The 22,568-nt window shown below is 44.5% G+C and overlaps 1 protein-coding gene across 2 annotated transcripts in view; it reads left to right on the top strand.

Annotated features, from left to right (window-relative positions):
- Nucleotides 1–22,568, top strand: part of LOC148658734 (voltage-dependent L-type calcium channel subunit alpha-1S-like) — a 43,159-nt gene that overhangs the window by 8,936 nt on the left and 11,655 nt on the right. The window contains exons 4-29 of one of the 2 annotated variants that reach the window (XM_088640276.1): nt 883–1,025; nt 1,422–1,574; nt 2,280–2,485; nt 2,942–3,045; nt 3,580–3,728; nt 4,784–4,865; nt 5,514–5,674; nt 6,490–6,715; nt 7,048–7,255; nt 7,871–7,991; nt 8,849–8,963; nt 9,342–9,438; nt 10,305–10,374; nt 12,370–12,502; nt 12,889–13,018; nt 13,248–13,307; nt 13,805–13,911; nt 14,327–14,414; nt 14,576–14,683; nt 15,350–15,402; nt 15,913–16,059; nt 16,701–16,902; nt 17,368–17,526; nt 18,005–18,115; nt 18,747–18,830; nt 19,915–19,965. In XM_088640276.1, coding sequence (XP_088496402.1) covers nt 883–1,025; nt 1,422–1,574; nt 2,280–2,485; nt 2,942–3,045; nt 3,580–3,728; nt 4,784–4,865; nt 5,514–5,674; nt 6,490–6,715; nt 7,048–7,255; nt 7,871–7,991; nt 8,849–8,963; nt 9,342–9,438; nt 10,305–10,374; nt 12,370–12,502; nt 12,889–13,018; nt 13,248–13,307; nt 13,805–13,911; nt 14,327–14,414; nt 14,576–14,683; nt 15,350–15,402; nt 15,913–16,059; nt 16,701–16,902; nt 17,368–17,526; nt 18,005–18,115; nt 18,747–18,830; nt 19,915–19,965 — 3,268 coding nt within the window. Of the gene's footprint in view, nt 1–882; nt 1,026–1,421; nt 1,575–2,279; nt 2,486–2,941; nt 3,046–3,579; nt 3,729–4,783; nt 4,866–5,513; nt 5,675–6,489; nt 6,716–7,047; nt 7,256–7,870; nt 7,992–8,848; nt 8,964–9,341; nt 9,439–10,304; nt 10,375–12,369; nt 12,503–12,888; nt 13,019–13,247; nt 13,308–13,804; nt 13,912–14,326; nt 14,415–14,575; nt 14,684–15,349; nt 15,403–15,912; nt 16,060–16,700; nt 16,903–17,367; nt 17,527–18,004; nt 18,116–18,746; nt 18,831–19,914; nt 19,966–21,982; nt 22,010–22,568 lie in introns of both variants that reach the window. The other variant, XM_088640277.1, reaches the window with a different exon arrangement.

Genomic DNA, 22,568 nt, shown 5'->3' with positions numbered 1-22,568 from the left:
AAAAACCTGCATGCATCTCTACCCATCCATGCATATCTTAATGCAGAAGTCACCCGCCCTGATGCTAGCTAGACCCAGTCCAGTTGTTCTTATTGGTCATCTCGGTCAGAAGACAACATCTGTAAGTTACTGGCGAATTAAGAATGTTAACTGTTCAACTAAGAGAACTCTTAGTGGGCGGAGTGGTGACTCTGTGCCTGCGACTGGAAGGTTGCCGGTTCAAATCCCGCAGTCAGCAGAGGAATCCTACTCCGCTGGGCCCCTGAGCAAGGCCCTTAACCCCAACTGCTCCAGGGGAGCTGTACAACGACTGACCCTGCGCTCTGACCCCAAGCTTCTCTCCCTGTCTGTGTCTCATGAAGAGCAGGCTGGGGTATGCAAAAAGTCGAATTCCTAATGCAAGAAATTGTATAAGGCTAATAAAGCAACATTACATTACATTAACATTAACTCTGATCCTTGTGAGCTGAAGACTACGAATAGTAAACTCTGCTGGACTGAGGCTCTCCCAGACCAGGGCTGGAGACCTCTGTTTCTTAATGCACACACCTCCTAAGGACTAAGGAACAAGCAATAGGTTTATTCCATGCTCAAGTAACAAGTAACCTATTACTTGTTCCTTTGTAGCCTACACATGCTGATGCAGCTACCCACCTGAACTACTCTCTAAAGGACTATGCAGGTCCCTCAGTCAATGAGCAACCACAGTAGCAAAATGAGCTTAATAGACTCCCCTCTTCTGTATTCTTCTTTGGTTCATACCAGTACCTCTTCCCACAACGACTTTGACTAAAGCCAACCATTCTGTGTCTGAGTCTCTCTGCGGACAGCGACCATGCTGGGGGGGCCCGGGTCTTGACGGTGCCTGTACTCTTCCTTTAGGCTCTTCACTGTTGCCTTGGAGACCATCAACCGCATCGAGGGGATAGAGACCCCAGTGGGGGGCAAGGGGGCGGGCTTTGACGTGAAGGCTCTGCGAGCGTTCCGAGTTCTGCGGCCCCTGCGCCTGGTGTCCGGCGTTCCAAGTACGGCCCTCTGGAGCTGACCGAGAACTGGTGACAGTGGGAGGCGTGACAACATGAAGTGTGCTTTGGCTCTTGTGCAGTGGTGTTGTTGTGAGGTTCAAGAGAGAAAACTAGATATCTGGGGGATTGTATGTTTTAAAAAAAATCTGTAACCAATAGGAATTAGTTATCAAGGCTGAAAACGTTTATAAAGATTTCAATCATAATTTTGGGGCAGTATATCCTAGTATTATACCTTCCAAATCACTTAAAATATTCTGAGTTTAGATTATTTTAATGTGTAATTGAAATTAAGATGCAGTACCAAAGTTAGAAAGATATACCACTTTCATCCCAAGACATGTGTTATCGATGACGATCAAGCCATCATGACTCATGGGACTGTTTCTCCTCCAGGCCTGCAGGTAGTGCTGAACTCCATCATCAAGGCCATGGTCCCGCTGCTGCACATCGCCCTGCTGGTCCTCTTTATGATCATCATCTACGCCATCATTGGCCTGGAGCTCTTCAAGTGCAAGATGCACAAGACCTGCTACTATACCGGCACACGTCAGTGAGCAGGGGACACATATGCTGATTGTAATATGAGCAAATCAGTCCAGTAGCTAACTATTCAAAAATACAGTTCAAACAATTGTTTCCACCCCACTAATATATCACTAGATATAGACTTGTCACATTAGGTGTTATATACACTTTCCTCCCGCAGTCCAGAGACATACTGGTAGTGTAACTGGCTTCTGGGAAAACAGGCCCTGGTGTAAGTGTGTCTCCCCTGTGATGGACTGTCCTGCCTTGTGCCCGTTGCTTGCTGGGATAGGCTCCGGCTCCCCTGCAACCCCGTACTGGATAAAGCAGTTTAGAAAATGAACAGTTGATTTTATGATCCCATTGTATGTCTCTGAGGAGAAAATGCATTTTGGACTTTTCATATTCATTAAGTGGTTGTTTCTAAATCACTCCTGCAGGCGGGTCACCTGTTATTTTTGGGTTGGTTTTCACAGCCAGGCACTTGACAGCGTTAGTCAGCACAACAGTATGAACTGCAGTGTTCAGCTGTTCAGCAGGTGACAGACGACCCAGACTGGCCAGGAACACTCGTGTGGTCCTGTAACCGCACAACTGACGTGCTATACAAAAGTCACGCTTGTTTCGCCGTCATGAGTGAGGTGTAAAAAGCAGCGCCTGTATTTGCCCTTCCTCCTCCCCCTCCTCGTCCTCTCCACGCGTCTCACCTCTCCCGTTCCTGTGCAGGCATCGTGGCGATGGTGGAGAACGAGAAGCCGGCGCCCTGTGCGACCGGGGGCCACGGCCGGGAGTGCTCCCTCAACAGCACGGAGTGCAAGAGCGGCTGGGCGGGGCCCAACAACGGCATCACACACTTCGACAACTTCGGCTTCGCCATGCTCACCGTGTACCAGTGCATCACCATGGAGGGCTGGACCGACGTGCTCTACTGGGTAAACTGGGCACGATCGCGGCAGGAAGCAGAAGTAAACCACAGGCTCGTTACAGCGGGACAAGTACAATTAAGTTGCCACTAACTAATCAATATCCAAATCTCAGTCAGCTGTTCCTGCAAGGATCATGCTACAGTAGACAGATCTTCAACCGCATGGCAGACCAGAAACCCCTATTCTCACTATAGTTGGAGCCTTCTGCTTCCTCTAGTTTATTCCTGTCGTTTTAATGTTTTGCTTGTAAGTCTGCGTCTTTATTCTTTGTGGAGCTTAAAGGTGAAGTTGTCAACACCTTGAAGGTTGTGGGATGTCACGCTTTGGTAATATAATTTGCAGTTCTTTGACTAATCGGAGCTAGTACCTACAGTAAGGAAGACTGCTTCCGCATGTACAGAATCCAGTGCTGTTCTGTTGCCTTATTCTCTTGCTGACCCCAGCGTGACCCTTCACCCCCAGGTGAATGATGCCATCGGGAACGAATGGCCCTGGATCTACTTCGTCAGCCTCATACTCCTGGGATCCTTCTTTGTGCTCAACCTGGTACTGGGTGTGCTCAGCGGGTATGTTCCACCCTCAGTAAGGACAGCTCCGTTTCACCATTGGATCTTTGGAGAACTAAACCAAGCTGATGATCACTGAAATTATTATTTCCACTGGAATGGAACAGGACTCCATGCACAGGCATTCTGGAGCCAGAGCTGATTTTGAAACTAGCACAATTCACAAAGAAGCCCCCCTAGTTTTCTGCTTAAAATGTCTTTTGTCAAACAGTATACCTGGTGCAAAATGTAAGTCATTTCACTTATTAAAGTTTGCTTTGTCCTAAATGTGTCATAGCAATAAAGTGTAGTACAATGAGTTAAGGAAAGGTCAAGCAAACAGCTTTCTTGTACTGGATAGTGCAAACCACTAGAAAGCCAGACAAGTATGTGGCTAGTTGTGGTAAAAACTGTAGGAAAAACAAGTTTCTGTGGTAAACTCTCACACAGTGCTTCTGCACTGAAGTGTAATTGTAGTTTATCGCTTTTCCTATCTTTGCTTCTGTATCTACTTCCTTCTTGCTCCGTCCCCTCCGCTGCCCTTCCGCCGCACAGCGAGTTCACGAAGGAACGAGAGAAGGCCAAGTCTCGGGGGGAGTTTCAGAAGCTGCGGGAGAGGCAGCAGCTGGAGGAGGACCTGAAGGGATACCTGGACTGGATCACACATGCCGAAGTCATGGACAATGACCAGGAGCACCGGGAAGGTATGGGACACACCCTGCCACACACTCAAGCTTCTGGCTTACTTCTTGTTTCCTAACAATCCAGTCATACCCAGAGTTTGGGAATCTAAACCCACCGGAGCAGGCTGCCTCATGAAAGGCCTGGGATGACCAAGGGTTGGGCAGGGCTGGGCAGTCAGAGTAGTTGAGATGGTCTACCACCCCCCTCTAAGACTTCTGTTGTTTATTTTGTGGAAGTTTGTTGTTTAAATTAGTCAAGCCAGTAACCCATCTGGGCTTTCAAATCCCATCTGTCTTGGGAGTGTTTTTTGTGCAAAGGTCCTTAGAGCCACACGAGCCACACAGGCGAGGATCTTTCCTCCACACAATTCAGATTGCCTCCTGAGTCACCCTCACCTCCCTGACTGCAACCCTCAGTCTCCCACAGAGAGAATTAGGCCCTGCTCTGACGCAGCCACTTGACCCGCCCACACGCCACTCTCACCAACTTGCTCACTAACCACGCCCGCTGCCCATGCCCACAAGCCCACACTGGCACAAAAACACAGCTTTGCAGTGTGTCTCCTACCCCAATCAGGTCTGTTCAAACTCTTTAGCTTTTTAGCTTTCTTATGTATGTAGTTTGAAAACTGTAGATGCAGTTTAGGTGTTTAGCTTTATGAGAGTTTCAATATTCAAGCATGATTTTTTAGAATGTTTTACGCTTAGTTTTGTGTCATTTTGTCTGCCGCACCTTGTGGTGGTGACACTCCTTGTGAACATACCATTATGAGTAAACTAAAGCAGTTTTGATACAAATGGGTGCCTAGTGCCTTTAATTGGCCTGTAAGGACACTCCCTCTAGCCCATTTTTGTGGCCTTGAAAATTAATTCCTGGGCAGCTCCTTTCCAGAGTTTACCACATTAAATTAATATGCTTTTATACCCTGGGTCCCCTTTGCCTTGCTGTTGTTTCCTCCAGTTTTTGTGCTTTGTCATGCACGTACTTTAAGACGTGAGTTTACAGTGCTCTGCTCCACTGACAGCTGATGAAAACCTTTGAGGGCTGTTCTGACTCTCTTGTTTGTGGGTGTCAGGACTCCTCCCCTTGGCCGAGGGTGGTTCGGACACAGAGAGCCTGTTCGAGATGGAGGGCATGAACCGCTTCATCCTCTTCTTGTGAGTAAGGGAGCCAGGCAGTGCGCTCTCTTTTCTGGCCTGTCAAGTCAGATATGACACAGAGCCTGCCACTTTAAATAATCAAATAAATAAGTTAAATTAACACTTTCATCCAAACTGGCTCACGGTTATCTGCTGTATATTTTACTCACATATCTGTTGTTGCTCATTTATACTGTTGGGTTTGCTGGAACAATGTGGGTAAACTACCTTGTTCAGGGGTACAATAGTCACCATTTGGGATTTGAGCTGATGACCCTCCAGTCATTCAGGAGTCCAGGGTCCTAACCATTACATTGCTAAGCACTGATTACAACAAACAGCTTTGGCTTGTATACGTTGTGCACAGTATGCATATTCAAAACAGAAAAGACCATAGGCCAAGAGCAGTGTCTCGCTACAGGGACTGACAAAGATGCTCATGTATTTATACATTAGTCAAAACAATGCTATGGACATACCAGACAATTCTGACAGATCTTTTTACTGTGGCATAGTTTGGTGTTGCCATATTTTAATCTATGGATATTTTGTTTGCTAAAAAGTGTGAGTGTGAATAAAGGACGAGGGAAGGAGTCAAGGAGTATAGTGTCTCTCTCGACAGGAGGAGAATAAAACGAGCTTGTTCGCTCTCTCGCCCCTATCTAGCCGTCGCTGGAGACGCTGGAACCGCTGGTTCCGCCGCAAGTGCCGAACCTGGGTGAAGTCCAACTTCTTCTACTGGCTGGTGATCCTGCTGGTGTTCCTCAACACGCTCGCCATCGCCACTGAGCACCACAACCAGGCGGACTGGCTCACCAAGGTGCAAGGTCAGGCTCTCCGGCCAGCCACGTCCATCAGGCGCTGCGGCCACATCTTCATTTTATTCCCACCCACTTTGAACGGTTTTGTACACCTTAATATCATCTTAATTGGTTAAAACCCCTACTTCCCAGGTCCTCGTTAGCTGGTAATTAAACTCACTGGCTTTGGTCACCCCAATGATGCCTGTTAAAGATGACACCGGTCTCATTTCCTGAAGCTTGTGTTTTATAGTTGCATAAAATCTAGGTGTGTCTGAAGTGATCAGTGTTTTTTTCTGTTGGTTTTAGTATATTATTCCTTATTTTGCAAAGGGATAATGAGCACAGTGTGGGGCATGCCAAATTGTTTTAGCCTCTAGCTTTCACAGTTACAATAAACAGTAGAATTATGGTTTCTTAAATCTTCAAGAGGATGGTACCTCAGTGTAACAGTGCTGGTGCCTCACAGCTCTCGGATCTTGGCATCACTTCTGAGTCAGAGTGCTTTCTGGGTGGAGCTGACGTTCTCCTGTAATGAGCGTCCAATTTAGAGTGCAGTTCCTCTTTTTGCCCTGCGTCTGCCAGGTTAGGCTCTGGCTCTCAGTTATACTCTATAAGATGAAACAGCAATGAATAATAGATAATCTTCTGGAATCCTCAAATCACAAAAGGCAGCAGCATCAAAATGACAGAAATCCACAAAGAAATAACCCCAGGACAGGCAGTTTTGGCTCTTTCTTACCTCCGTTGTACTGATCTGTACTGAAGAGATTTCAGCATGGATCACTTCTGTATCATGTTGTGATGTTGTGCTTCTCTCTGCTTCCTTTCCTTGGCACCAGACACTGCGAACAAGGTGCTTCTCTCTCTGTTCACGGCGGAGATGCTCCTCAAGATGTATGCCCTGGGCTTCCAGTCCTACTTCATGTCCTTGTTCAACCGCTTCGACTGCTTCGTGGTATGCGCAGGCATCATCGAGCTCATCCTGGTGGAGCTCGGCGTGATGTCGCCCCTGGGCATCTCTGTGCTGAGGTGTATCCGCCTGCTCCGCATCTTCAAAATCACCAAGTAAGGAGCACAGGGGAAGGCACGGGAGGGAGCAGGGGCAAATGAGTAGTAGGAAGCTATAAAAAGCGTGGTATTTTCCGAGCAGTGCAAACTCAAACTGCATAGTCTTTGACTTTGTGGGTCTTTTTAAGGAAACTTCTGCAGCTTGTAGGAGAATTTCATTTTAAATCTCACTAGGGAAATGTGCAATATAGGCAGTGAAGTGGACATGTTTATTAGTCCTTTGGAGACCGCTCCTGAAATCCAGGTGCACTTGGATGCCAAGTGGAATGTGGAAAGCCAAGTGCAACGGAGGAGTCCTGTCTCAGGTGTCCACTCTCTCTACCTCCCAGGTACTGGACGTCTCTCAGTAACCTGGTGGCCTCCCTCCTGAACTCCGTGCGCTCCATCGCCTCGCTGCTCCTCCTGCTCTTCCTCTTCATCATCATCTTCTCCCTCTTGGGCATGCAGGTGTTCGGGGGCAAGTACAACTTCCCCGACATGGAAGTGCGGCGCAGCACTTTCGACAACTTCCCCCAGGCCCTCATCAGCGTCTTCCAGGTGCTGTGGGTTTGTCTGTGTTGGTCTCAGTCTCATTCCGAACTAAAGCCTGGGATAAGCTCTTGCCCAGAATCAAGACTCCTAGGCTCACAGTCACTACCCTCGCGAGAACTATACTGGAGTCCTGTTTGTTTTAATTTTGAGAAATCACACTGAAAACTCTCTTCATCACTAACATTCAAAAAGATAGGAGTGACCTCTGATTTCAGAACCAATCTGAAACCTCAGTCCTCACATTTCCTTCCTAAGCTCACAATCACTAAATAATTATGCAATCCAATTGTGCATCAGAGAAACTTCTCCAACAGGCTTTAACACTCCTTAGAGGCACTGTTGAGCTTGAAGCACACCCCAGATGAGCAAGTTTAGTCATCTTTCCCATGTGGCACCCAGATTGGAACTGTAAACCTAAGAGGATAAGCAATTGGCAATTCCCAGTGTTATAGCAGTAAAAAATATCTGTCCGTTTCCATTTTTTGAAAAACATAAACAGCAGTAAACTAGAGTAAAAGGGTCTTTCCAGTGACCTCCTTAAAGTGCTATGAAACTGAATGACTGTGGTCATATTTAAAGCAATGCGTGGTCTAGAGGTGCCATTCTCTTCTGTCCACTCAGATCCTCACTGGAGAAGACTGGAACTCTGTCATGTACAATGGCATCATGGCATACGGGGGGCCCTCCTTACCTGGAGTTCTCGTCTGCATCTACTTCATCATTCTTTTCGTCTGTGGCAACTGTATCCTCCTTGACTTCCACCGCGGAGAAGTGCTGTTCCATTTTTTCCTGTGTGGGTGATGGAGAGCACTTTTGATTCGGTTACTGGGGAGCCTGCCGAGAGTTGCTTCCAGTCATATTTAGCATACCAGTGATTTTGTGTATGCCAAAACACTGAGAGGCTGCTTTGTCAGAGAGTACCGGGCTCTGTGTTGATGATTCATGACCTGAGCCCTCCCAGTCATTTAATCCTCTAAGCCAGTACAAGAAATAAGAACGGGAGCATATGCATTGCCCTACATCACTTTTAGAATATGAAGTATTACAGACCCTTAATTGCACAGAGCTATTCGCAAACCTCAGAATTATTGAGAGTAGCTCATGAATGATGGTGTAAAAGGGCTTATTTTGGTGTGAGATTCTTGCATGATATGATGAAACTTTGAAAGGTGTAAATAAGCTCACTGGGTCACACAATTGGTCTTTTGGCTCAGTGGATTTGTTCACCTGTTGTGGGGGGGTTGTGCAGCTTCTAGGAAGCCAGAGGAGGTGCCTAGACAGAGGGTGTCCAGATCCTGGCTACAACCAAACCACACAAGTGATGCAGTGGGGCCCAAAGTTTCATTGAGAGGATTGCATTGTTGTTACAAGTTCAGACCAAACAGATCCCGTCACATTCACAGCGCCCTCAGTGAGCAGTAAGCATGAGTCTCAGTGGAGCGGGACACTATACCTGTGTTGCCTGTGATGTTCATTTCTAGACAGGATTCAAAGCAATATTTCCCAGGCTCTCCTAAACCACTCTGCATCTGGTGAGCTAGAAGACCAGTCATGTGCCCCAGTGGAAGTCCACAGCTGTTCCTTAAGCCCTCTGTGCAGATATCCTCCTGAATGTTTTCTTGGCCATTGCGGTGGATAACCTGGCAGAGGCAGAAAGCCTGACCTCAGCGCAGAAGGAGAAAGCGGAGGAAAAGAAACGGAAGAAGTTGGCCAGGTAAGAAATCTCAAATCAGAAGCATCTCTTCAAAAGAGAGTTCTCCATCCTGGGTTATGGAGCGACTGATCGATCGATTGCTCAATCGATCAAATTGGTCAGCCGATTAAAACCTCTAATTGACACGTACACATTTTTTAAATGAACAGTTGTCATGAAAACTTAAACGCTCAGGCTGAACACTTTAATGGGTGAAAGTCAGCAAAAACAAATCAAAAACTAAAATATCTTGGATGTATAAGTATGAACCATCCCCCCTCTTCAGAAAGGAAGCAGTTTATTTCCAGAACACCGTCAGCCACCATCATCAGCTCTCTTTGTCTCCCTCTTATCCCTGGTTCTGGCTGTCTTTAACTCTGTTGTGTCTCCATCTCTCAGATCAAATAAGCCGGAGAAATCTGAGGAGGAAAAGCTTCTCTTGGCCAAGAAGCTGGAGCAGAAGGCCAAGGGAGAGAGCATCCCTACTACAGCCAAGGTCTGTCTGGGGTCTGGATCAGCTATAGGGCATCACCTGCACCAACCACAGCAGAACTGGGAATGCCCGTGAGCCTAGGGGGGTCTATTAGATTTTGACTTAAAGGGAAACCTAGCGCAGGTAAAGCTCACTCCAGTGGGGCCTGTAGCAATGGAGGGGCCACTGAGCGAGGCACCTCCCTGAGGGACCCCCACCCCCAGCATTGACAAGTTCTTGATTTGGGGAGATCAGAAGCCGTGATACCACACCAATACCACCACCATCACAAAAGAGGAAAACAAGGAGAAGGGGAGGATGCCCACACTTCCTCCCAAGGATCCCGCCATACCCAGTGATATGAAAATATTCATTGCAGAACCTGATGCTGAAACACTCTCCCCAAAAAAACATAGAGCCAGCCCTGCACTACCCCAAGACTCACGAACATCTGTCCCAGTGTAGCACCTCCTACTCACATCTTGAGAGGGTCTGTAACACTGTAAACATAAGAAAGGGTACTGTACAAACAGAGGCCATTTATCACTTCTAGCTAGTTTGGTTTCTAGTCTTTAATTTATCTCAGGAATCCCATCCAATGATTTCTTAAAAATGTAGCAAAGACCACAAAGAAAGGAGGACATTTGGGTCTTATAATCTTTTGTTGCTAGAATCTCACTGATTTTTGAAGAATCTCATTGTTCTTGAACATAACTAGGGTATAAAAAACTCCATGTAGTATCTGTGTACGTCTGGGCTGATTTGGGCATCACAAGAGATGACTATGAAAAGGGAATGTTTAAGCCCCAATTTAAGGGGCTCAACATTACTGTTGTATCGTCGCTGGAGTTTTTGGTCGGCAACAGCATCCCCTGTCTTTTATTTTCCAGCTCAAAGTGGACGAGTTTGAGTCGAATGTCAATGAAATTAAGGACCCATATCCCTCTGCTGATTTCCCAGGTACTCTGTTCTTACTGTATTTCATTAATGTTTTAGTTACAGTAATTGATTGGCAAGGCTTGAGTCATATTAAACTGAAAAAGACAACATCTAACAATTAAAAAAAAACAGGAACAAATAGAGGTTAATTCCACACTAAAAAGTAAAAAGCAAGAGTAAAATACAGAGTAAAATATTAAGAGTGTCGTCTGCTTCTAACCTCATTAATTAGGGTTAGGTTAATAGCTAGTAAATACATTTGCATGTTCAGTAATATTACAGATCCCAGTAAATACATATGCCATCACCATAACTGTAAATAATATCAAGAGGAGGTGGTTAGTTTCAGTGCTTTCTTCTTCCTTGTTTATTTAAACTCGACAAGGTGACTTAGTATTACAGAGTGACTTAGAGATTAAAAATAATCTCTTTTTAAACATTTTATTTGTAACTGAAACAGTTTACATAAATTGACATTACCAGTTACGCTGCTACATAAGACTAACTTTACACATATCCCTAGAAAATACTAAGAAACTCACAGAGTACATCACATACAGTTTATATTATAGTTAAATGAACTGTGAAGATTTTAGAAGAATTTAATGTTATTTACAGCAAATACGTTATTACCAATCTGTAAATAAAGAACACTGAGTGGAAACGGTTAGTTTCAGTGCTTTCATTATCCTTTACCTGCTGACCTTTTCTCTGTTCACTTTCCTTACTGAAAGCTTCCAGTCTCTTGCCACACTGTAGCAAATGAAATGAAGAGCTGGGCACATTCAGCATTACCATACCATGAATCAAGTCTTATCTATCTACACCACTGGCTCCCAGCTCTGGTCTGGAGGAACACTGTCTTCTGGTTTACATTCCAGCTGAGCTCTACATCTCCAGCATAATTGATGACTTAACTGATCGGCTTGCTTGTTTAGACTTTTATTTGCAGTAACTTGTTTCTTTGGATAGTCCTGAGTGTCCCAACTTCAAGGGACAGCTTCAGCATTTAGAACTTTACTCAGCTTGCTAGCTCTTATTTCTGATGGGACAGCTTTTACTAGTGGATGAAGAGCAGACGCAGGTGGGAGTAACAGTGCACCAGACATGCCCACAGGAGATGTGACACTCCAACAGGAGGTGTTGCACTGGATCAGACATGCTCACTGGAGATGTGGCACTGGATCAGACACGCCTTGATATGAATTTTGAATCCAATTTGACCATTTAAGAGCTGAAAGCAAATTTACAGATGTGCCCCCAGTAAAACTAAATCCATTAGCCTGTTACGAAGATCTCAATTGGAGCAAAAAACAGAGGACAGAGTGTTTCTTCAGGACCAAGGTTGGGAACCACTGATATACATAAGAGTAAATACACTCCCAAATATGGGACTTTATATTAGTGTTGTGACAGAAAGAATAAGGTTCTGGATCCCAAGATGAAGTAAAACAGTTGAGTTTATTGCATGCAAGGAACAATAAAGCCGAAGTCTTGTTTCCCGCAAGAAACAACAAAACCGAAGTATTGTTCAATGTGCCGGTACAAACTTTTGGGTTATATAGTATCTTCTTTTAAGTTTCTGACGTCACTCGGTCTGATTGTAAAGAGGGGGGGTCATGGTATTTGGCAAGTTAAGAGATCCTGGCCAAATGGTCAGTTTAAGATTACACCCAGGGGGGTTCCTAGCTTGCATCTGGAATCCTTATCAGTTAACCCCTTTCCTGCCATAAACTCCAGCTTATGATTTAGAAGTCTAAACCTCATACAGAAAGGATTTAATTTAAACCCCCGTCTTTACATCTTTCTTCATTAGTAAACTGTCTTATTATAGTGGGATAGCACGCTAAAACTGATAAACATGTTAAATGGATGATCCTAGACTTAAAATAATAAATAGTAAAATTATCGATGTCTGTTGATACTCACTGCCAGTGCTGAAGCAACCCTTCTGTCTTTAAAGGAAGAGCCACAGTATTTATTATCCTCATGGATCTTCTCCATGTTGTTTCCTAGGAGACGACGAGGAGGAGGAGCCTGAGATCCCACTGAGCCCCAGGCCCCGCCCCCTGGCCGAACTCCAGCTGAAGGAGAAGGCGGTGCCAATGCCCGAGGCCAGCGCTTTCTTCATCTTCGGACCTCAGAACAAGTTGGTACCGTCGTGCCTGTCTGTATCATCTCTGATAGCAATCTATAGGGAACAAATTTCAGGGATCTGTGGAGAGGGGCCAAATCACAAAGAAGGGATGGAGCAACAGCCAAATGTGATGCTTTAGGAAGTAGCAAAGTTCTTATATAGTGGAGCTTGAACTTGGGTTTGCTGCCCTGCACATAAGCACATTTCCTCCTTCATGAAATAGGTTAGACCACGCTTGAGTGGGTTTCTGTGTGTTCATTTGTCTCACTTACCTGTATGCTCCGGCTCAACCTGGTTGTTGCCTTGTTTCACCTGCTGTGGATGTCATGTAACTGTCATGTAGTGTTGTAAAATGTGGGCGGTCTAAGTTAAGGTGTCCCATTGTCATGTCCTCACAGGATTCGGAAGTTATGCCACCGGATTGTGAATGCCACCACCTTCACCAACTTCATCCTCCTCTTCATCCTCCTCAGCAGTATCGCGCTGGCTGCTGAGGACCCTATTGACCCTGACTCTTTCAGGAACAAGGTACCCTTCCCTTCCCCCCAGGCAGCTGGCTGGTGACTGATGCCAACTTCATTTTCAGGGCACTAGGTCATTGCCTGCCTGCAAGGCCAGGTTCTGACCACTAGGATCTACTATTGCACATATGAATTAACTCATTATCTGTACTTGGATAATACTCCTACACTCCAAATAAGTACACACACAGACTGCACTTCTGCTAACAGCGCTTGTTTCCTTCCTGTTGTTCTAGATCTTGGCTTACTTTGACATTGTCTTCACAGTGGTCTTCACAGCTGAAATTGTGCTCAAGGTAATTCATACTGGTCATGCTTTAAAAATGGGCATCGCTATAAAAAACTGTGGTGGTTGAAATCCCAGTGTTACAGTATTTAATTGTTGGGTTGCTCTGAAATGGATTCTGAAATCTCAGCCCTGTAGACTTTGATTACTGCAAGGCATCCACCTAAACCTTGCATGGTGGATTCTGTACAGTACAGATGTTCAGTGTTCTCAATAACAGTGACATTACCCAGCTATTGCCTAACTGGTGAAATGAGGACAATGTAGTATACAGTAAGTAAAGGGCTATCATGCTTGACCTAAACCTGCCAAGTTTCAGCTTTTTTGGCATAAAGGAGGATAAGGATAATTCAATGTTTGTTGAATCAGTAGTAAATTATTACAGAATACAGAGCTGACCACATTTTTACCTTAAGATTTACTGTACACAGCTGAGCAAAACTGCAACCTCTTAGCCCTGCACTTCACAGTTTGGAGTGTTGACTGTAGGTCTTTTTTCTGTTCTAGATGACAACATATGGTGCCTTTCTGCACAAGGGCTCCTTCTGTCGGAACTATTTTAACATCCTGGACTTGCTGGTGGTGAGCGTATCCCTCATCTCCTTCGTAATTCAGTGAGTATAGCTCTGACCGGGACTGCGACGGGACTCCTGGTATTTCCCAGTTTTGCTACCCATTGCTGGCTATTTTGTTTTCTTTAAAAACTAATGATCCTAAAATAAAAAACACATACCTACATGCACAAATATGCATGGTTAAAATTTTGCTGATGTGTAGAAAATGTGTATGTTTACAGTATACTATCACTATAACAACTATCTTTCTGTTAAGTTGTCATGAAAGATTAAGTCATGAAAGTACTGTGCACTAGTAAAGACTCTATGTCTCTGAACAAGCATTCTAGGAGATACTGGAAAGTGTTCTACAGTGCTATTAATACCTGCCTGTAAAAGTTTCACAAAACATAAGATTTAATTCAAGTGAGAAACATAATCTGGTGTTTTGACTTCGGTGGGTTCTCCTCTACAGGTCCAGCGCTATTTCTGTGGTCAAGATTCTGAGGGTGTTGAGGGTCCTCAGACCCCTGCGAGCCATCAACCGAGCAAAAGGCCTTAAGGTAGAGCTGTCCTTTTCTACTCCCATGTCTGTGTGTTCTACCATGTAGATTATGTACTGTTTTATACTGCCATCGACTTACCTTCATAGCAAAGCTAGAGCACAGGGTGTTGTCTGAGCTGTTCTGTCTCTGAGCTCCATGGTTATGTTCTGTTGCAATAGCATGTGGTGCAGTGCGTCTTCGTGGCCATCAAGACCATCGGCAACATCGTCATCGTCACCACGCTGCTGGACTTCATGTTCGCCTGCATAGGAGTCCAGCTCTTCAAGGTGAGATCTTGGCTCCCACCTGTCTTGCTGTGGATTATATGAACGAGCCCTGAGAAGTCACACAACAAAAATGGAAGTGAAATAGTGGAAGGACATTAAATGATGTCACACACCTAGTGCGTCTGTGCACTTTGAAAGTTTGCACACAAAGAAAACATGGCTTTTAATGTGACAAACAGTTCAGGTGGCAGGATGGCCAATGCCCCAGAAAGCATGGAAAAGCAATTATTTTTTCATTTTGTATCCCACCCAATTTGAAATCACCAAGTGCAGTTTGAAGTCTCGGTTTTGTCGGCTAGAATCCCCTTCCACACAATAGAGAGAATGAGCACTGCGATACACTCCCCCGGACACGCCCACCTCTCGAAGCCATTCCTCTTTCGACTGCTGCCCGCCATACCCAGCGCTGCCAATGAGCACTAGATCATGTTTAAAATAATACACCTGCATATTGTCTATCTAAACTACTGTATATTCATATAGTAATACAATACTGCTATACAGTGGGTGATAGGTGATATAATAATACTGCTGTGTACCTGCTGGAAAACGTGGTCATGTTTGGACAGAAATGTATTACAGAAAACTACATTTATTGCCATATCTTTCTAATGTATCTCACAACCTCCTGAGAGTATCACACACTTGTGGCTTTTCCTTTTGAAGGGCAAATTCCACATGTGCACTGATCCTTCCAAAATGACTGAAGAGGAGTGCAGGTAAGATGTGTGTGGGGGGGGGGGGGGGGGAGAGGGGGGGCATTGTCAGAGGGATTGTCAGGACCTTCAATACCTCAGTAAATCTTTTGATGACCTGGGGATCGCTATGTGCATCTAGTTTAGCTGGCAGTGATAACATCAACCAGCATCTATTCAGAAGAATGTGCCAAAGGTTAACAGGCAATGGGCTCTCCTGGAACATTTTTAGTGACCGCGGGTATTTCACATATTTTTAACTTTAAACACTGGACTAAAATGGATACATACATTTTTTAAAACAATTTAACCAAATACAAGTCCTCATGTCCTCTCAGAAGTAGTCAGGCGGTTGACCATCTCTTTTATGCTTCTTCTATTTCCCCCAGACTCCCATCACCTTTCCCCTCCTCCTTCCCCCTCACCCCCCAGTTTGCTGTGTTTCCAGCTCCCATCCCATCGCACTGCCCTTTCTTCCCATGGTCCAGTCTCACCCTGTTTCCGCCTCTTCCCCCTCTCTCTGTCGCGTCTCAGAGGCGAGTTCTTCCTGTTCAAGGAGAACGACCTTCACGGGTTGGAGGTCCACGAGCGCATATGGGTCAACAGCGACTTCAACTTTGACAACGTGCTGTCAGGCATGATGGCGCTCTTCACCGTCTCCACGTTCGAGGGCTGGCCGCAGTGAGTACCGTACTGTGCGTGAGCAGGATACCCTGCCGCGTCGGACTGGGGAAAAAACCCTCCTGCCAGACCTGCAGTATGAAGCTGTTCAGTGTTTTTATTTCCTTTAACTGTTTGTCTGATCTTTTTTCATTCTTCTTTTGTCACTGTGAGAAGGCCCAGTCAAAATGGAGGTTCTGGAGCTGCTGCGCTCAGTCACCTGATCAGTTTTGGGAAGACAGCGGGTCATGTGACTGAGGGTAGCAGCTCATTCCCCACAGCATGCTGGGGAGTATTGCTGGGCCACAGGTAAGAGAAGGAGGTTAAAGGAAAAATAATTTCACCTTCAGATCTTAATTAACACTCCACTTACTGGAATTGTTTTCTGCTGTAATGAAATGTTAACAGTCTTTACAACCCCAAAGATGAATCAGCAAATGGACAAAAGCTGAATTTGAGGGAGAAGGAGAACAAAGAAAAAGTCAACCATTGTAGGGATCCGGACAACACAAAACAAAATGTTCCAGTCCATGCAAAAGTATATTCTTTGTAGTGTAGTTTGTCACTTGTGCTTCTGCAGGTGCTGTGTGCCATCCCTCATCTGCAGGTCAGGTGGAGGTGTGAACAGACGGTACACTCTCCCTTCTCTCCCTCTCCGACAGACTGCTGTACAAAGCCATCGACTCGCACACCGAAGACATGGGCCCCATCTACAACAACCGCGTGGAGATCTCCATCTTCTTCATCGTCTACATCATCCTCATCGCCTTCTTCATGATGAACATCTTCGTCGGCTTCGTTATTGTCACCTTCCAGGAGCAGGGCGAGCAGGAGTATAAGAACTGCGAACTGGACAAGAACCAGGTATGGAGCCTGAAGCTCCGGCTCTCTTTCAGGCACAGGACTGTTGAAACCAGGGCTGCGTGATGGCTAGCAGTGCTGCCTCACTTCTCTAGGGGTTTGGAATCAAGTACACCCAAGGGAGCTTTCTAAGCACGTTCTCCCCATGACCGCAGCGCTCTTGTTTCCTTCAACAGCTCCAAAGATGTGCATGTTGAGTTCACAGGGGCTTCTCACCCCTGAAAGGTGAAACATTGGTCAGTTTAAATTGTATGTGTGTGTGCACCCTGCAATGGGGCTGGCATCCTGTTCAGGGGTGAACTGAGTGGTGCAGTGAGGGGGGCAGTGCCTCTTGCAGAGAATAAGCAGCATTCAGATAAGGGTTTTTTATTTTTTGGCCGCAAACATGATTAATTATTAATAGAATTAGTTATTAATGATGACAGTGAAGTAATTCTACTCCCTTGGTGTCATCCTGTTCCCTCTCAGCGCCAGTGCGTGCAGTATGCCCTCAAGGCTCGGCCTCTCAGGCGCTACATTCCCAAGAACCCCTATCAGTACCAGATATGGTACGTGGTGACCTCTTCCTACTTCGAGTACCTGATGTTCATGCTCATCCTGCTCAACACCATCTGCCTGGGCATGCAGGTGAGTGCACTACCCTCTCATAGGAGAATACTGGGGGGCTCATGTACTGCAGCATACAAAATAGACCAAGAGCTGTTTTTTAGCTTTGGTCTGATAAACCCCAAATCCTGTCCTTCGGGGTGCAAAGTTCAGTTTTCAATCCAAACCATAACAAACCAGTGGTTTTCAGATGCTGTTCCTGTGCATACATGCTGTAAAGCTAGTTAGATCCATTGCAATGAAACTAAATGGAAACTACACAATTGAAGACTCTGAAGACTGCAAGTCAAATACTCCATAAATACTCCATAACCTATAATGGTTTTAATTAAGGCTTGATAGGAACTGATCTCACCAGTCATTAATTACATTTTTACTAATATATAAAGTTCTGTAAAGTCACCTGGTGAGTAAAATAACTTAATTTGATGTGCTTTTATAAAGTGACATTCGTAGCACTTGAATTATAGTGCTCGTGTGTCTCTATTCCTCTCTCCAGCACTGTGGCCAGTCTGAGGAGCTCAACTCCATCTCAGATATGCTGAATGTGGTCTTTACTGGCCTCTTCACCCTGGAGATGGTCTTGAAACTCATGGCCTTCAAAGCTAAGGTAACCAGCTCCTCCTCTTTCTGCATGCTCTCCATATTTCTGATGTAATTCCATGTGAAATAGTCCAGAATTACCAATGATGTTAATATGACACGCGACAATGCATTTACAGGCTAGTCGTGTGATATCCCCCAATACTCACATGAACAGTCACTGAATGTAAATCATGACCATTATTTAACATTATTTAAGATCTTTTTTTAATGATCTGTGAAACATTAAGTTTTCCTTGTTTGCTTCCAGATCAGCAAGACTCCATATTGTGTCTTTCATAAGATTAGTAGCTGTTGTTAACAATAGGATCCTATCAAAAAGTCTTTTTGACTCTTAAGTCAACAAAATTGCCTGTGACAACAGTCAGGAGGTGCAGTGGAGCAAGAGAAGAGAAACAAATGCATGCAAGTTGGAGAGAATGTTTTTCTTAATGAAAAGGCTTACACATAAACCTTTATTCAACATACCCCTACCCTGGGGCTTCTACTACCATTTTTGAACCAAGCCATTTCAGACTAGTAGTAATAAGGTACTGTAATATTAACATACCTACTGTACCTCATGTCTACTGCTTCCTGTCACTTCCTGTCACTTCCTGTCCCTGGTTCTGAAACTGCCCTCCACTTCCTGCCTGCAGGGCTACTTCGGAGACCCCTGGAACGTGTTTGACTTCCTCATCGTAATTGGCAGCATCATAGACGTCATCCTAAGTGAGATTGATGTGAGTTCTGACTGGTTTCTCCTTCAAATGCCATTTTTTGTTTGAGATGCACATTTAGCTGAGTACAGATATGGGTTTTACCGATTGGAATCTGGAACATATCTTAAAGGCATTTAGAATTAACCAGACATGTACAGTACGTGTAAGAGTCAGTGCTGGCTATGTTATTTAAAAAAGTAAGACATTACAATTGCAGGGGATTACTTTTTAAAATAAATAGCAAGTTAGTGGCTTTTAAGAGGCAATCTTTTACTGTACATAGTAAAAGTATGCATACTAAACAGAGATTTGCAACTATTTATCTTGTAAAATTGTTCCCCCTGATTTAAGAAGAAAATGTAATCACTTATGCAAACAACATGTAACCTAAGTGCATTTTTCCTAAGTATTTTTTCCCAGCACCGACTGATGTCCTGCTTTGGAAACGTCAGGACTTCAGACAAGCACAGGGGTCTCCAGGACAGGAGCTGTCCAGTTTGTGTGTTCTCTCTGTCACTGTACTCTGCTGTTATGCCTTTGTGCATATTCTTGGGGTTTCCCAGTTGTGGTCCTGGTGACCCCTCTGTCTGCTGATTTTGATTCCAGTGGGACTGTCAGCAGTTTAATTAAATCTTAATTGAATTTTTTGCCAGCACTTAGATGTTGGGTTTTCTGCTGAATATTTAGGGGAAATTGGAGAGCTCTGACCATTGCAGATCTGAAATCTGAGTGGAAAAATGTCCAATTGTTAAACAATGAGTTAAATATAGGGTTTTCGCTGTCTCTCCTCCCACGTACAACACAAGGCTGCTCACTCGAGACATATTCTTTGAATCCAGTTTTTATTCAGTTTTCACTCCTTCTCTTCCCAGAATTTCTGCTTTTCTTTCACCATCCTAAAATCCCTTTCCTTTTACAGATAATCACATTTCTCTCTCTCCTCTACTGGCTCCTCAAGAATTCCGCCCACTCATACTCCCTCCCCTACACTCCCAAGGCACACCCCTCCATCATTCCCTCAGTCCCCGCCTCCATCTTCCTCCACCCCGCCCCTTCCTCCCTCTCACCCTGTGTCTGACTCTGCTTGTGTCTCTCTCCTCGACAGACCGCTCTTTCTTCCAGTGGCGGACTGTACTGCCTAAGTGGTGGCTGTGCTGTAAATATCTGTCACAGTTGCATGAGGCTTGCTGTGTGACTGCTCTGTGCAGCCAGCGTCTCGTTTTTGTTACCTGCCTTCTTCAGTGACTACGAGATAGATCACTAGCTAAAGAGAAAGTGTACACCAGCTATGACTGGTGTAACAATACTGTAAACTTACTTGGAATGATCATTATAGTTGATTATCTTCACACAGTGGGAACTCGTTCTTGTTATCTTGACCACTTGAATGAGAAGGACAGTTTTAAATTGTAGACTGGAGTACTGGTAAATGGACTGCCTTTCTCACAGTGACAGACTGCAAAGGAAAAGAGAACTAATCATTGCATGCTTAGAAACTAGCACAGTCTTTTACCATTTGCAATGGGCAGTCTGCAACTGAGTTCCTCTTACCAGTAACCCGAGAAGACACACAAAAATGTTATCATTCTCCGAGTGTTAGCCCAAAATTAACAAGGGTCTGTGTTTTGTGTAATAGATCTCTTTCATTTGATTTACAGTCTGTTTCCCAACTTCAGCAGACACAATAGTGGAGAGGTCAAGTTTGCAACCCCAGATTTATGCTCTTTGATCAAAAGAGGTGTCACCCTGACTATACTGTGTAACCCTTTGGATTACAGTAATGGAATCAAGCCATATATAAGTCCATTATTTTATCACCTTATAAAGTGAAGAAGGCAGAGTTTGTCTTGTGTAGCATGCTGTCTGTCTGTGTGCAGTGTTGTAGAGTTCTCATTGTCTTTCTTACCTAACTGATATCCTGGACTGGGAGAATGAGCTCTCTAAACCTACACAGCGCTCCTCTTCGCCCTGCAGCCTGTGATAACCTTCACAATGTCTCCACCCACACTGACAATCGAAGATGCCACACCTCCTTTCTAGGTGTTAGCCGTACATTTGGCTCACTTTTGCAACACATGATGGTATCAAGACAAGGTCTGTAACAGGGAGAATATTTGATGGGTTCAGCAGGTGAACCCTGGACCATCAAGGTGTTGCTGTTGCAGTGGATGAACGTGACTATCGTGGGCCCCAGCGCAGTTATTTTAGTGAGCCCCTCTTCCTCGCCACCTTTCTCTCCCTTGACACACCCTTCACACTAGCAGCACCATAATAAAACAAAGAACGATTGTCTTGGTCACACAAGAAAGGCCCAAGGATTTTACAAGAGCTCTTTGACGCTTTACTTTTTATCACCCAACAGTCCAATTTATTGTCCAACTGTCAAATTTTCAGTAAAATGTCTAAAGTCTCCTGACTCCTGCTCTCTGTCCGTGCAGTTTCTGGGGTCTCTGATGTGGTGAATTCCTTATCATCGCTGTTGCACTGTTTCCTCCCCAAGCCCCACAGGAGAGCTGCACAGTGTTACTCTCAAGTGGTGAACCAAAGCTGCTTTATAAATGCTTCCGATAATATAGACTATAAATGTAGCACAGAGCTCTTTGATGAACCGATGCAATGTTGTCTCTTTCCACTGTGCCAGGACTTCAGGCAGCAGCAGCAGCACAGACGCAGTATTTCCAGTGTTCCTTGGGCACTGTCCAGCAGTTCTTATCTTCCTGTTGGATCTCTTGCCCTTTTCTGACATTCCCCTCTTTTTCCCTGACACCCTTCTTTTTGAGGGGGGCCTGCAGAGCACAGTTTGATTCTGCAGTGAATTGCTCAGAGAACACCCCAGGGACATAAGCAGAAACACCCTGTCATCTCTTTCCTGTTATACCTTCGCATTCTTTGAGCAGAGAATTTTTTTAACGACTTTCAGTGCACGTTACCGGTCCTACATGACAAGCGAACAGCAACGTGAGAATCTAATGAAAGTGACTTTTTACAATTATTTTGATGTTTCAGTTCATAATATTCATTTTCCTATTTCTTGAAGTGCTAAGTTTGGAACCATTAAATACATTTATTCTAAAAAAAAAACATTAAAAGGGTGTCCTGAGTATTTGAGGCGCACCAAGCTGTCAGTAGACATTTCCAGCTCCCAGTAACTAACTATATATTATTACTTTTAGGGGGACAGTAATGACATTCCAGCGGCAGTAAGTTTTATGCAATCCAATACTTTTTTGCTTTTTAAAGTCACCTGTCGTTTACAGTTGTCTTGCAAGTGTCTCCAGAATGAACTTCGCATTTCTGCACATGAGAAAACCAAAGGAAAAAAAAAACATTAAGGGGAATTATTTTAATTTTGTTTTCCATCCCAGCGGGTATGGTACCTCTCTTTGTTTAACTTTCTCAGGCTACGGAAATCTGATTTGTCTGATATTAACCAAATTATTAAAGCAAAGCCTTTCCATAAACCAAGGCTAAAACAGCAACTAGATCTTTCTCACATTCCTCTTAATATTAATAATTATTAATCAGAGAATGCTGAAACACGGCAGAACATCGGTGACGTTTACAACTCATTCTGTCCTTCTGTCAGATGAATACGTGACTGAAATAGCTCTTAGTGATGGACATCACTTACAAAATTATATTCCGGAATTCATTTGTTTGTATTTTTTCCCTGTCTGGTTTTTAAAATGAAACTGACTTTTTAATTCTTCCTTAATTTAAAAGCATAAATTGAAGCAAAGGCCAAAGTTTATTTTGTCA

This window comes from Lepisosteus platostomus, chromosome 7, assembly GCF_059453375.1.
Source record: "Lepisosteus platostomus isolate fLepPlt1 chromosome 7, fLepPlt1.hap1, whole genome shotgun sequence".
NCBI lineage: Eukaryota > Metazoa > Chordata > Actinopteri > Semionotiformes > Lepisosteidae > Lepisosteus > Lepisosteus platostomus.
The sequence above is the reverse complement of the archived record's forward strand: the minus strand, read 5'-3'. Positions and strand labels throughout refer to the sequence as shown.